We start from the raw sequence: 16,792 nt of genomic DNA on the forward strand, positions 1-16,792 counted from the left end.
TACCTTGCATCAGCTCCACTCTCACTCTCTCTTATTAATCCGTCTTTTCCTGAATATAAACTGCTCCCAACAAACTGCTATCTCTCTTAAGTGGTGAGTACTAATAGGCTTGCTTGGATTGAGTTACACTAAGGTAAGAAAGTACCAGTGGAGCGTAAACTACTGTATACCACACACACACACACACACACACACACACACACACACACACACACACACAACACAAACCCAGCAAGGAAATTAGAGTGTTGTTCAGCCACAAGCATACACCCACATACTGCATTCACTACAGCTCTCTCTCTCTTTCTCTTTCTATCTATCTGCATTGATGCTACTGTCAAATTAATTGTCCCTGGGTAATATTCCCCTCCATTAGCAGCGAAGCACCTGTATTTCTGCAGGGTTTTCACAGACACACACACACACACACGCACACACACACACACACACACACACACACACACACACACACACACACACAGTACAGCAGGCTGGATAGAACAGGATAGTGACTATTAATCAGGTGTACATTTACTAAAAATACATTAGTGTCAGTAAGTACCCTCTACTGTATGGATGAGGTTTTAGTGATGACGTTATAGACTCTCTTCAGTGCTCTTCCACCATATTGATTTGTCAGCATATTTCACCCCCACAAGCGACTGCGGTGACTCCATTGAATTGAACTAATTCCACGAAAATGTGCTGTTTTAAATGCTGTTGTGGCCAGGCCTTAAGACTGGGTTTAGGTGTAAGATTAAAGCAGCTTTAAGTGTACAATAGTTAAGTATGTAGTTGAAAGTTGTCTATGTCTGCCAGAAACTAAACAGGAAACTCATAAGAAGCAAGCAGCAAATAACACAGCTTGAGACTGAAGTTAAGAGTTCAACAGGTCGATCACAGATCAACTCATCTGGTATATTCATAAACGTTTAACCTAGTTTTTAACCATTTTAACCTCTTTCACATAACTTATGTATTTTAACCCTTTATGAAATATGAAAAGTATATTCACATGTATCTATTTATAAATGGATTCTCTTTTAACATTTTCTGATGACTGATTTGATAATGTCTGTTTTCACTGCCTTATGAATTTGGTACAAACCCTCAACACTTTTTATAAAATCAACCTATCACACAAGCACTTTGCAAACAATGTTTTTTTTAAATAGCTAAATAAAGATAGTATTATTGTTAGTCCTCTAATTAGGGCGCTAGTCATTTTGGGATTTTTCTCCGTTAAGAAGATCTGAAGACTTTGATATCTGTTATGTGTTTGATTGACAGTTGGCTCACCTGCCACTCTCCCTTGCTCTGGGACTCACACCAAGTCGGACTATTATCGCAATATTTCACTAAGTTTAATGCTGATTACAATACTTATCCTGTTAGCACAGTTAAGCTAGTGCAGTGCAGTACTCAGTGTTCCAGTAAGTTAGCATTAGCTTGGATCTGAGGTAATGCAGTGTGTTTCAAGAGCATTAAAGGCAACGCCCTGCACTCTTTATTTGAAAGATCATGGCTCCAAAATGAAGAGATGGTGCTAAAAGTAAAGTGAAACACTGGGCTTTAAACTAGAGCCAGACCAATATATCGGTCAGCCAATATTATCGGCCAATAAGCTTATCACAGATATTGGTATCGGCATACGTTCTCCAGCATGCACCAATATTTTTTAAAGTTATATAGGGTGTGTTTTATGTAAATTTGATCATTTTTCGTAATTCAAGTTTAATACACACGTACATATGTTTTTTTGTGTATGTGTTATTATTTATAGGAATTTATAATAATTAAATTCCCATTGTAGTTTATGGTTTCAGTGCACTGTGGTTATAGTACAGCTGTAAAATATCATCACCTCCATCACATACCATCACAAGTGTTTCATAACCAGATTGCAAAAAATGTGTATTTTATATATATATTCTTACAGGCCGATATATATCGATATTGGAATTTTTTACTCCCTGACATTGCTATTGGACCCAAAAATCCAGTAGCGGTCTGGCCACACTTTAAAATGGATTCAATGTAATATGTACATTATTATTACAATGTAATAATAAGTGACATCACACCCTCTTTATGTACAGTCTATAGTAAGAACACGTGCTTGATGGCAGCTGACTTTGCAGTTGCTTAGCAACATCAAAAGAACACTTCCAGTGCCACCTTGTGTGATGGGCCTATGATGTGTTCAATTTTTCCTAATATTAACTCACTCAGCCCAGTTTAGAAACATTTCTTGTTATGTGTATCCTGGTGTTTACATCTGCCTTTCGACAAGAAAAACTTAAATAGCCTTCATCTTGAACGCAGCTCATTCAAACATGCTCACCTCCGTTGTAGCAACACACCTACAGCAGGAAAGTGGACTGACAGTGTTAACAGGAAGTGAAAGGTGTGCATTAGCCTCCCCCTCACACATCCTTGTTTCACAGCTTTGCCACTTTAGCCGGGTTTAGATCGCAGCCTCAAAAATATCCTGACGCGTTGCGGCTTTGGAAACTCCAGGGAATAATCTGCATCTCACACACATTTACACATACTGTTCACAAACACTCACATGCATTTCCTCAATCTCTGCCTGTCACTCATACACACAGACACGCGCCCTAAGTTGTGCTTCATCTCTGAGGGGAGTGCAGACTGCAGGGAGCAGATGCAGGTGTGTTTAACCCTTTGATGTCAAATGAAAAACAGTTACATCATGGTCTAGTACAGTACAGCTCAGGATCCCAAGTTGCCAATATCAATACGTTCTAATATATTACTAAATCTCTGTATTCTTTTGTAAGATTGTAATGAACTGTAAAAGAAGCAGTTCATTTTTGCAGAAGGACACCAATTGTGTGAGTTTTCAGACTAATTAGGCCCAGTTTCACAGTGGGGGTAGAGGTGTCGGCAGTTACATGACCGCAGCCATTAAGCCTCTACTAACTGCAAAGGTTTAAAGAAAGGCATCTTCATTTTTTTCACTACAAAACCTAATTTCTGAAATCACTGAAATATTCACTCGCTTATTTAAAATGCTAACAAAGATGAACTTGTGACTCTGAGCTCTGTTAAAGTTATCTATTATTAAAGTGTGTGTGCATGTGTGTGTGTGTGTGTGACGGCCCTGTAGAAGTGTGTATGGTGTGTGTCAGTGGCAGCTGCTGGTGTTTTAAACAGGGGAAGCTCACTTTACATCTTCATCATAAAACTTGTCATATTGAAGCGAGGCAGTTACAAATAAAAGGAGTGTTTAATTGAGGCTGTTGTATGCTTCATCTATGCCATAGAACCACATCAACACACACACAAAAAAAGATTTTCAAAACTAGCCACTAGCCTGCCCAGGTAGGCCTGCAAAGGACAAAGGGCCTTAAAGCAACACTTAACACCTCACCCACCCGGGTAACAGAGCCCTATAGTAAAAGGTGAAATAATCACCCTATGAAAAGGTGATTATTTCCAATATACTGAATGCAAATTTAATTTGCTTTGGGGGGATTATAACAGTCTTGGATATGTCATTGATGAGTAACAAGATTGATTTCCGGGGGGTTTTAGTTTTTTGTCCATGTGACTCTCAGAACCAAACTGGCACAAGTACCACATTGGACAAAAGTGTCCAACGTGTTTGATGCCATAAAAAAAGGCATATGAGTTTTTTTTTTTCATTTTGTTTTTGCATGCATCTTCTAATCCACTTCTCCTCTATTGATCCAAACCATTGATTTAATTAATGCAAATTGAATTTGGTTTGGAGGGATTATAACAGTCTTGGATATGTCATTGATGAGTAACAAGATTGATTTCTAGGTTGTTGTTTTTTTTTGTTTTTGGTGAACCTGACCGTCTGTGAGTACTTTGGGACAGGGGCAGGGCTCGCAGCAGCACCCGCTGCTCATTGACGACAGAGTGATACATGCTTTCATGTCAGAGTCTCCAAAACATCAGAAAACTCTCCAATAACACCAGAAAAAAACTAAAAAACTCGCTAGATTTGTCGATAGTCGCCTTTGAGAAAAAAAGTCGCCAAGAAGAGTTGGAAAGTCTCCAGATTTAGCGAGAAAGTCAAGCTACATTGGCAAAACTACATTCAGAAGAGTCAGCCTATCCAAAGCTGTCTATCAAGGGCTTTGAGCCCTATAAAACATTTCCTCCAATCATCATACAGAAGCAGAGCGTCCGACCCCGCCCACTGCTCCACTGACCGCCAGAGACGCTCAGCGTCCAGGGGCGGGACGAATTTGTCGCATTATCCTGGCTTGTCCCGCCCTAGCCCAAAACAGCTGTTGGGAGAAGCTTCATTGAACACCGTTGACGCTCAGCGTCTGAGGCGGATTGCCAGTGTGTGATAGGGAAATCACGTCAGAAAATAACAGCGTCTGCAATAAACAGCTGGTTACAGGATGACATAGTTGTAAAATTGAACGCATTCAAGTGTAGATTTGATGTAAATTATAATTTTAGTGTGAATTTAATATGACAGTTGTGACAATTTATTTGATGAAATTTTAGGGGAAGCCGAGCTTCCCTCAGAGCAATTGCCCCTGGTGTGTGTGTACTGTGTGTGTGGGTTCTCTGTGTTCACTCTTTTGTTTGGTTCCCTCCGCTTCAGTCTAACCAATCTCCGGTCCTGGCTCCTCCCATTCCTCCGGTTCCAACTCGGGTTCCTGATTGGTGCGGTGTCGGTGGAACTGCTCCAATCCCGAGCTCCAATTAGAGGGCATGATCTTTTAAATGCTCTGCAGCCTGACACTCGGGGCGGCTGGATCATTGTGGCCAGTCCGCCTTGCTTTGCTGCTGCACTCTGTTAGGTTTTTGAGATCATGATTTGTTACCTGTTGGCCGAGCTTAGTTGTATACTGATACACACCATCATTAGTTTCACATTTTGTATTAGCTCTCTAGGAGTAGGGGTGCTGCTCACCTTTTGTATTGTTATAGAGATTGTTGATAGAGATTTGGTAGGTTTCCTTTTTATTTTGTTGTTAGCTCTGTTTTTGGAGTCCTCTTTTGGTTCTATTTCTTTGTTTATTTGAGCAGCATCACCCGGCCTTTGTTTGTTCTCGTAAATCCTTGGTTAATAAATAATTTTGTTTAAACCTTAACATCTGTTTTTTATGTTACATTTCCTTTTAACGAGCTGGGTTGTAACTGTGTGTGTGTGTGTGTTTGTGTGTGTTCTCTGTGTGCCGTGGTTGTTAATTGGATGGGGAAGACAAGTGAGACCAAGTCTAAGCTGATAGTTTTGTTTCATTATGATGGAAACGAAGAAAAAAGAAGCTTTACCTGATGTCCATTTTAAAGCCATGGATAAGTCTAAACTTCTTTTCAGACAATGAAATACACAACATTGTGCCATTTTCTTAATCAGTGTGTCATATTAGAAAATATGACCAGTTGAATGGACTTGCCCTGGTATCGCTTGATGGGAGATATTTTGATACTACATGGTATCAATTTGTTTCAGTCGATACCTTAAAGGTATTGAGTACCGATACCCAGCCCTAGTGAACATGTCTTACTCCAGTATACTTAAAAAATATAACTCTGAAAGGGTTAAAATCATATGTTTGTGGTTGTGTAGTTGTGCTCACCAAAAAACATGTTTTATTAAGACATTAACATTTACTTATAGAGCAAATGGTATGAATACACATAATACTATTAAATAACAACAACAATAGAGAAGATATTTGAAAAAAAATCATTCTATGTCTCCAAACTCATTGTATTCATTACCAACAGCTGAGCCACAAAGTGGACAACCTTTAAAAAAACAACAGTTAAACAAGGATCATACCTTGTTCCATCAACACTGAGAGCATGGCCATGCCATTAATAAATGATGGTTTCCATTGGAAAATCATTAACAGCTTTAGTAAAATTAATGAATTCCAGTCCGTTGGTAGGCTGTCAGTGTTGGTGGAAGAAGGTATGATCCTTGTTTTAACTATTTGTTTTGAAGTTTAAAAATGACAACACATCAAAATATAAATCTCCAACAGATCTATCATTCTATTCCATCATACACGCAATCTGCCTAACAACATTTTTTATTTTATTATATTATTAAACATTTCTCTCCCACAATCAGGACATTGTAATTATACATGAGCAGTTTACATGAATGCTGCCATGCTTATGAAAACACCCACATCTAGATTGAAATTACTAACCCTACTTGTATTCTTTTTACCCCCTGCGGTTACAAATTATAAGCACAGTTCCTATTCCAGCACACTGATTTCAATGACATTCCCTCATTAACAAAATGTTGAATTGGCAGCAAATATCAAAAACAGAGAATATAGTGTAACAAACAGAAATATGAGCACTATTAAAGAAAGCTGCCGTCATTATGAAAACATCCACAACTGAGATGAAAAAAAGGAAACCTCGGACAAAGCTCCATTATGCACAGTCATGTGTGCTACAAATAAACAGATGCCTACCACTGAATGTGATCCCTGGCCCTGTTTTCCATTGCTGAGCTAAATTATCTGGAGGTTGTGCTTAGTCATTTTAAGTTGCACACAAGCTCCAGCACGAGAATATCTGCTCACAGAGATATGTTGATCTGAAGACTGTCAGCAAAGCCAATGCAGTGTTCTTAAGACAGACAAACCTCTCCGATAGAGATATCGAGCAAGTGAAGATTTGGTTCAGTGATCGTGCCCTGCTGTGGTTTCCAGCTGTTTCCATAGCTCTGCAAATTTGATCACCCACAGTGTTGAGCTCTTCAGCTCAGTCAGCTGCATTAACATGTGCTGTGCGTCCAGCCATTCTATCAGAGATCAATCCACTTCATATCCATCACAGCTATTGAATTTTATCAAGGAAGAGAACATGGGTCCATGAAATTCCCCAAATTGTGTTGAGAAAGCCAACCCAAATCCACTGATGTGTTTTCTTATCTTTAGTGTCAAGTAGTAGAAGTAGTAGACAGTGGTGGTAGAAATGTTGCTTTCCAACAAAACCCACCCATGTGCCCAACATGTCCAAAACAGTTTGCCCTGCATCTTGCAGTTGGAGATTAAGCTCATTGAGGTGTCTAGTACTTATCCATGAGAAACAAAGGTTTCACAAGCCTCTTCTCATCCTTGAGTTCTGAATGTCTTGGCCTTTTTCAACCAGGAAGACCTTTATGGCATCAAAGCAGCCGATAACCACTCAAAAACCAGCCACCTAACCACTGAGTGGAGAGGGATAGCCTATCTTTGTGTAGGGACTGGACCTGATTGCTTAACTATGAAGATATCAACCTTCATAACTGTAGCCTTGACTTCATTAAGATCTGAATTAGACATTTTGGCACAGAGGTTTTTCTTGTTGTATTATGCAGTAGAGTTTCATGATGGAGTTCCCAACCATGGTTAGGGGCGCAATCTGTGGTCAGTACAAAAGTCTTGCTAATGTCAATCCCTCACTCCTCAAAATACTCCATTAAAACTTTGGCTTTGTCTTCACCTTTTGTGGTTTCAGGCATTGGTTTTAAGCAGCAGAGTGTAGTCACTGCATGGCTTTCGACATTTCCCAATGCAGTAACCAATGCAACAGCTTGCTTCAGTAGCATGATGTTTAGCACTGGAAAAGACTTTCAGGGTGTTTGTTTTTGACCCTGAATGCGATTGGAATAAAAGTCTAACTAGGGTAAAAAATAGGTTGCCCGACTGCCAATGGCTGTGAAAGAGCTAATTTGGCATGCGGACAAGAGGGCAATCAATATTTCCAAAAAAGTTCCTCTCTTGCTAATGTGCCATTGGTTAAACTTCCACATGCCACCATTGACATAAGGTTGCTGACCCCTGATCTGCCACATCTGTTTATTAATGATTTTCTGGCACCCAAACATACAGTTTGTCCCTGTTACATAAATGTTCCATAGTGATTTTATTTCCTGCTGCTGCTGGTTATTATGAGTGATATTCTGGATACAGTCTTATTACACATACTGGCACCCTATATTTCATCTCTTTTAACACTGAAGTCACACTATATTGGTACTCACCCACTACAGTATATATTGTTACTCTACACTCCATTAGTCAGAACTGAAATAGGAAAAATGTCACTCTTACAGTGAATCTTACACTGTTGTAAATTCCTCCTCAATGTTTTATTATAGATTAATAAATATTCACAGCAGTTAGTATGAATGAAAGCTGAGAGTAAAACAATGCCATGTTATAGATATGAGTGTAATATTTAACATTCTTTAACACGAATAGGTAAATTATAATAAGAACAGCCCATTAATGGACATGATTACACATTTACAAGATCAAGTTTTGGAAAATCAGAGCCAGACAGCAGAATCCTGAGCATGAATGTGGTCATATTTTACATAATGTTTCACAGTTTAACTCGGTATTCAGTGTTTAGTATTGACGTATAACTCTTCACTGAAGGAGAAATCATCACAGGCTCTTCAGTTTTGTCCAAATTATCTACCTTTTAAAGAGAGCTTTAAGCTGAATATGTTCACTAAATTATGTGATGTGACTATATGATATTTTATCTGGTGTTGGCACTGACACATTTTAAAACCACAGCACCCTTTCTTAGGGTATCACCATTGCACCAATAGTTTTCGGAATCATTCTCAGGGAAACAAAATTATCCAAAGCAAACTTCAAGAAAATTCAGCAATTAGTTTTACAGATAGCTTGTCATAAACTAGGCAATGTTAATCAGGGGATAATTTTGGCCTGATGGTGGTGCTGGAAAAAAGGTCACAGGGCTCACAAAAATGATTAGAAATCTTGTTAAACACCATCTGCACCAAAATAATAAATAAAAAATAAATTTGACTAAATAACTTGCATTTAATATCGGCAGTTCTGAACTTCCATACAAGCTTTCTTTGTCTGTGTCTCATTTATCTTTGTATGCCTCTATGAACCAAATCTCAAATCAAAACCAACGCTTTTTAAGAAATGAAGAATGTATCTGTTTGTTGAGATATGTAAAAAGAGCACCATGGAGTGAGCAAACAGGGTTAGAAGCAGATGAAGACTGACAAAAAGAGAAAAGGAGAAAGAAAAGAGCACTGAGATAGACTGGAGAGAGAGTAGGGAGAGATGTGCGTGTTTTACCCAGAGTTACTCACAGTGATCCTGAAAGATGCAGTGACCTTCATTTTGGCATATAACTGTTATGACACATCACCAAGGTAAATACTCACTGTTCTTCAAATACACACACACACACACACACACACACACACACACACACACACACACGCACACACTCACACTAAAACACCCACACAGCCTGCATCAGCCTGTCAACTTGCGTCACACAATTGCTAGTCGTCCCACAGTCCACTAGAACCAATCCAAAAGTCTCGGTGCTGGAGTTGGATCACATATTCTCTCTCTGTTGGTGTATAGCAAGGAAGCTACACACATACACATTCACTACCATATTGACACACTCACATATATTATCAAACACACATTCAGACAGTTGTCACTAACTGGGAGAACAGATTGTGGGGGCTTAGCTGGCATTGAGGGTCAGAAGCGTCTGTTCCTAAACCCCTCCCCACCCCCCACCCCCCCCCAACCCCCACCCCCTCACATGGCATCCAAACTGGGATAAGAGCCAGTGAACTCTCCCTTCGTTCTGCCCTGCTGGACCTTCATCCAAACAGACCACTACTGGATGAGGGAACATACAGTATACCTACATGGTGGAGATGAGATCAGATCAGATGTAAGTTTAATGATGCCCGTGGGGAAATTTCATCATTACAGCAGCAGATTTTATATAACTAACACATTAAGACAAGATAGGAATGGATAAAGAAAAGAAGAGAATGGATATATTTAGAAAGCTAGAAAGTGTTTGGCTACAGTACATTTTCCCTTCATCGGGGTAGTGTAGTGTCTGAGGTTGTTTCCAGCTTCCCTGAGGACACTTGCACTGAGATTCACACCAGTCTGCTGCGTGTGTGCCTTCTAGAGGTAGAAATTGAAGCTTTTTGATTTTGAATGAACAGAATAAACAGCTTGCACACTGCAAGGCTGCAAGGTTTGATTTGAAACATCTGCAGGAAGTTTGCAGTTTCATTGATTAACTGGGTTCAAAAAACGGCAAACTAGAAGCCAACAGAACTTCACTTCTGAATGGAAACAGTGTTAAAAGAAGAATATCAGAGCAGTAGGGTAGCAAGTATGAAATGACTCCTGTTGTACTGATGTTTATTATGTTAAATATACCATGTGATCTGTTACTGTGTGTTTAGAATTGCTACTTGATAGAATACAAATGTTTCAACTTGAGTGAAAATGTTGTGTATATTCTGGGGTGTTATGAATTTTTTCATAGCTATGAGATCTGAGAAGAAATGAAAACTAGAGACTGAGGGAAAACAACATGAAGAACAACAGCTTTTTGGTAAGCCTTAAGGCCACTCAGAGGCTGAAACGTCACACAACCACTTGGGCTGGGTATCGGTGGTCGATACCTTTAAGGTATCAACTGAAATAAGTCAACACCAAGTAGTATCGAAAGGTCTCCCGTCAAACGATACCTACAATTGATCTTTTTGGCAATCCATAGCTAGAAAATATGACTATTTGTATGGACCTGCTCACAGCCAATCAACTCAAGCATTCTTCAATTTAATGAGGTACTCAATTGGTATTATTATCGCATTAAGAGTACTTGGACTGGTACTAATAGCGTAAGTTTTTAAGCAATAGCCAACAACCACACAGGCTCACTCCAACAGATTGGCCTGGTGTGTATATTGCTAGCTAGCTTTGTCAGTGTATCTGTTGCTAGCTATTTTGCTGCTAGCATAACATTGGTATACTCACTGGCAAAAGGAGAACATACATTTAAGACTGAAACCTTTTTTTGGCGATTAATTCAAATGTCAGTATATTTTTTTGAACTGTTGTCTTTGCCATGAGTACTTTTACACAGAATGTGAATATTACATGGTGAAAAAGTGATGTATCTTTTTTTAGGAAGGAGATTATTCTTCTTTCTTTCTTTTTTTTACTTTTCTAAGGGTTTCCTCAGCAAATAAATTAAGGCATCAATCAATCACAAAACATAATCTGCTGTTTCCCGCAAATGCCCACATGGGTTGTTAATGTGAGATGCAAATATCAAACTGCATGTATTTTTATCTTATTAACTGTATCTACATTGATTGAACAAAGCTCCCAGTCTGCCTGTTAGGTTGGCTGTTTCACTGTAGTCAGGCTCACTTGCTATGCCGGGCGGAGAAATAAAGCAAATGACTCAATATATTGATTCATGTGTGATTTATCATCATGTGCATTATCATCACGTATTTATAAATACACACACTGTCGATTTCTTCTCATTGAACCGACACGCAAACTATGATTTAAGGGTGAAAAAGACCAAAACTAATGGTGTGTTTAAATGATGCTCATCAACTTGTAATCAGTCAACAAAGTGAAAAAATACTGGGAAACAGAGACTGTTCATGTTTAGTCTAGATATCCAGAGACGATCCAGCCTCTGAATATGACTGCAATGTTGTTTTATGTACAGCCACATCTGCAACATTCAAAGATACGTTCTTATCTTTAGCCAGAGCTTTGAGTCTGCCATCATTTTCTAGGGGACGAAGCCAGTGTCTGTCATTACAGCATGATTTAGAGAGCAATGCTTTTATGATGGCAGAGGAATATGTCTCAGAGGCACTTAAAGAAATCTCTCACTGCCGGTGAATTAGGATTATTTGATTATTGAGAGCAATTTAGCACATCTTCAACCCACTAAAGCCTTATTGACGAGGGCATCATCATACAGATAGCTCTTCACCACGAAAACAGGAATGCATCATGGGTGGAAGGTCACCCCCAGAGTCATTATACTGGTAATTATATTATAGGACCAGTGAGCCTGAACTAGTACCAGTTTGTATGCAGCTTGTGTTTTCATTATTTTGAAACCATGTTCCTCTCAATTATAAATACACTACATTTCTACATGTTGTTAAACATTAAGGAAAACCCCTGAGGTTATAAACAACAGAATCCCTGTTTGAGAGACAAAGGCTGTTGTGCAAGACTGTGGTGAAAAGAAAAAAATAGTGCCTCAGTGTCCGTGTCTTGGCAAGGATAGACTCTTATGAGAAAGAAATATGAAGCGTCTTGTTACAGAAATGTTGCTTGGCATTTTCGCAGTTCCAATGGCAACATGATATTCAGACAGAACACGTGAAACAAAGCACACCTGAACATGTTATCCTGTATTAGTATCTCTAAGATGTGATATATGTTGTGGTATTCAGTCCACTCTTAACAAATCAACTTTTACATGTAGAGGATGTGTCTGTAGATTTTAAACCAGCTGTGTAGGTTATATGTTGCCATTGATCAACCCTTCTTAACATACAGTTGAGGTAACATCTGTATACACAAAAATAGACAGATGCTCTTTCCAGAAATGTAATCCAGTATTCTGACTCCAGTAAAATGCAGAATCTAGCAAGGTTTGTGGATTATCTCAGGCAGTGGTTATCAAAATGAGTTATTCTGAACATGGACCAAAGGTGCCACAATTTTGCTCAGTTGTCAGTCTCACATCAGTTGTGTCTGTAATTTAAAAATGTCTTACAACAGATAGCCATGGTATCATTTCTAGCTGAAATCTTTGATCCTGTGCAGTATGTGTTGCGTGGGTAGCCAGAGTATGGGGGATTGCCTTGAAGAAAAAAAGCTTTAAGAAAGGGTGCTGCGGTTTAAAAAAGTTTGGTAACCACTGATGTAGAGAAAGTAGGACACTGTTTCTGGAAAGAGACTGCTGCTGTACTATCAGGAACACAGAGTTCACTTCATTTTCACTGAATGGAACAAACTCTATCTGTATGGGTAAATACCACTAGAGATACCTGCCTGCTGGACGGGTTTGATTCATAGTTCGGCTTCTCCTTTCACAACTTACAAAATGGTATTCGTGTCATATGATGCTTTCATTTACTTTATAATATGCACCAATGATGGAAAATGTTGCCTTGTCACATTTGCCACATGGAATCTCTGTAGCCCTGACATGTTTTTAAGGAGGTTAGCTGTAGTGTATCTGCAGCGGGTACATGAGTAGGTTCTAAAGCTCTACTGTAACTCTTTCAAACGCAACTATAAATCCCTCTTATGTTGAGAAAGTATTGATTTGGATGAACTGACCCTTAAAGCTTAAAGGGTCAGTTTGCATTGGAAGAGTGGCGCCCTCTCCCTGTTTTATACAGTAAAGTCATTCAGAGAGATGTAGAACTTGGACAGGCTGTCCAACTGTCTCTGGTAATAACACTAATATTTAATATGGAAATCACTTAGAGATGTGCAAATGCTACATGTGACATTTTAAGTACCAGAAAAAAGTAAAACAAAATCTGCTTATGTGGTTCAAACAGTCAAACCATCTGCAAGTGTGTTTGTGCTCCGGTTTATTTCAATGACAGCCCAAAAGCTGCAGGTATCCAGAGGTGTGTGTGCTTATGTGCTTATGTTTATTAATAGCAGCAGCAGCGTAATGCATATTGTGCTCCCTAGACAGAAACTAGATGACTGACTGTGTATGCGGATACGTGTGTGTCCAGGGAGTGTGTGTGTGTGTGTGGGGGGGGGGGGGGGGGGGGGGGGGGGGGGCTTGTTAAGTCGCTTTCAGGGACACAAACCAGATTTAAGACCAGTTAACTGGGGACAGATTTGGGACCAAAGTCGGGGTCACCAATTGGTAAAAAGCTGATTTTTGGGTTATTGGTTAGAGTTAAGGTTAGGTTAAAGTTAGTCAAGTAGTGGTGATATTTAGGGTTAGGGTTAGTCTGCAGGAAATGAATGTAAGTCAATGTATTTACCCCAAAAGTGACTTAAACAAACCTGTGTGTGTGTGTGTGTGTTCACCATAAAGATACTTTCTGCCTATGCAGAGTAATGTGAGCTTGGGACAGCTGAGCCCAACAAAAACTGCTGTGTTTTCACTTGCTCCGAGGGCACTGATGTACAGTAGCACACACACTCACACACACACACACACACATACACACACACACACACACACACACACAAACAAATAGAAACACACAAAGGCATTGTCATATAAACACACACACACACACATGCATGCACGCCATCTGTTGCAGGGAACACCATACCTGACCCTTGTAAACAAACAGCAGCACACTGAGAAAGCATGCTCTCAACTCCCACATGTGCCATACACTTTCTTTCCACACACATACATACGTACGCACGCACGCATGCACGCACGCACGCACGCATGCAGGATTTAATTGAGGAAGGTCATTTTGAAACTATGCACAAAGTGTGTCCACTCAAGCCAATACGTCAGTGAAAACATGCTAATGTGAATAGAAGCAGTTTATTTCTATGGGACTATACACTATACACAGAATTGAGCCTGTTTAACTCTGGCTCCATTAGCAGATGAATGATGACAAAAGGGGCCTTTCTCATTTCCTAAATCGGCTGTCAAACTGATACTGTCCGGGTGTGATGTAAGAGCTACAAATCCTCTAAGCCATTTGCTGGATTTTTAGATAGTCAAGGATGTAATGCAATAACCAGCATTCCTATAAACCAGTACCTGTTGGTGACCCTGCTTTACCTCCTGACTGACGCTAACCCAATACTGTAAAATACAAGCTTAGTATTGCTATTCTGCTGCATGCCCCAAATCTCTCAATCTTCTTCAAAAACTCTACACCCAAACTCTTGTGGATGATGTCAGTGCTATATGTCGGGGGTGGAGGTTGGGACTAGGACTGGGATTAATTGGTAGAATAATAGAGTGACAAAAAGGTAGACCTAGTGCTAAATTTAGGAGAACCTGGAGCCTGTTGCACCAGCAAAATGAAGGCTTGATCTTAGGTTTGAGTGTAAAGCCAACACTAGTTTCATACTAAACTTGTTCATTTCTTCACCATAATTAAGTTACTTCATGATCAAAACATTGTTGCAGAAGTGGTGCTTCATTTAGTGTATCATAGAGTTGCTTTGGAACTGACAGATGTTAGAACCTACTGTACATTAGACTGTTTAATTAAAAAAAGAAGATGTAAATCTTCCATTTGGGAAGCAGATAACATATGTTACAATGTTTCATTAATAATTCGGTGGTAATGATTATTTCACTCACTTCTGTTTGAGAGTTCGAACAGACTGTTTTTACTAAGGTGAGGATGAGGGTGTGTGTCACACCTTAATGTACAGTAAATGACATGAAAAAGTTGTGTGGCCTTTTTATAAAAATCGAGCTACATTGATGTTATGACGATTACAGGCCCGATGTTTCGCTATTGTGCTCTGGAGGTCCCATCTATATGTCTATGGATCTCTATTATGGGTTGTATTATTTACACAATTTTACTTTACACTATAAAGTACATCTGTAAATACAGGGATTGATACATTGTGTGACTGTCAGGTGACCTGGGTCTTTGTGTATTTAAGATGGTAACTATACATTCTTGTCTGAAGAAGAGCAAGAGGCTCGAAACGTCACTCTTGGTATCTGATTAAATGATACTTGCATTGAGAGCTCCAGTGTGCTGACTTTTTTCTGCCTTTACTGATTTAGTAAATAACAACCACCCAGGGGCGCAACTACCTACTTTCTGAGGAGTATGCAGATACAATGCAGGCACCCCCCCACCCGGCACCCCCGCCTGAATTTTTTTTAATGGTTATGTAACCCAGCTGCAATTTCAGTCACTTTATGTTATTGTATTAGTATTATTTGTGTTTGTATTATTTGTATGATTTGAGTGAAATGTCCCTTTAAGGGTTAAGACGACATCACATTATGAGTTTTAAGACAGTCATGAGATTTACGATAGTGCCCCTAGTGAGCATCGCAAGCTCAGATGTGTGTCCTGATTCTTTCTCTCCATCCTCACACCTGAATGACATGAACTTTGTGTTAAGGAGGTTTCAAAAATACAGCAGTCAAACCACATATAAAACTATGAAATTTTAATTGTAAATGATATCCTTATTGGATATCAGTTACTGATTGGACGCTGCATCTGATCTGACTTATCAGATACATCACAACAGCACTGTAGTGTTATATCCGAGTGAAGACATTAAACTCAAGTGTATCACTCCCAAGTTCTATAATTTATCTGTTTTATGATTCACCATCTAGTTAAAAAAAAGATAACTGTCTGAACAACAAAATAACCACAAACCAGTTCCTTTATTTTTCTTGTCATGATCTGTTATATTGTAAATACTGATCAGTAGTACACAGTTGCAAGACAACAGTAAACTGTTGTTTTACTAGTAGTAGCTTTAGCTAACCTGAATGTTTACAAGCCTCCTCTAGATGCACTGACATAACTTACCTACTGTCTTTCAACCACTTTGAAAAGCTTTTTTTCATCCCTGCAAAATCTCTCTTTCTCCCTCTTCCGTTTTCTGTTTTGTGCCCCCGAGAGCTTTATTTTCTGTCCCTCCATGTCATTAGGTCCCTGTCATGAAATGACATCACCATTCAAATGAAAACACTCGTGCTCTAGCGCGTGCTCGAGGGGGCGCACACCGGCGCGCCTATAGTGTGGAGAGGCGCTCCAGCGCTTTCACCTCCCTCCCCGGAGGGGAGGCGATTATCGGAGGGGCAGGGGAGGGAAGCGGAGGGGCGCCTAATCAGTGATGTGCCTCTGTTATTGATCATATCATTTACTACACATGCACAAACGCTGTTAAATACAGAAAATGCAGACTCGAAATAATTTTACCGCCATCGCTTTGGCGCCCCCTCCATTGTGGCGCCC

At 39.5% G+C, this 16,792-nt stretch overlaps 1 protein-coding gene across 1 annotated transcript in view; it reads right to left on the reverse strand.

Moving 5' to 3' along the window:
• Window positions 1-953: 953 nt before the first annotated feature.
• Window positions 954-16,792, reverse strand: part of ccdc85a (coiled-coil domain containing 85A) — a 34,321-nt gene continuing 18,482 nt past the window's right edge. Inside the window, exon 3 of the mRNA XM_053332684.1 lies at window positions 954-958. Coding sequence (XP_053188659.1) covers window positions 954-958 — 5 coding nt within the window. The remainder of the gene's footprint in view (window positions 959-16,792) is intronic.

This window comes from Scomber japonicus, chromosome 14 (genome assembly GCF_027409825.1).
Source record: "Scomber japonicus isolate fScoJap1 chromosome 14, fScoJap1.pri, whole genome shotgun sequence".
Taxonomy (NCBI): domain Eukaryota; kingdom Metazoa; phylum Chordata; class Actinopteri; order Scombriformes; family Scombridae; genus Scomber; species Scomber japonicus.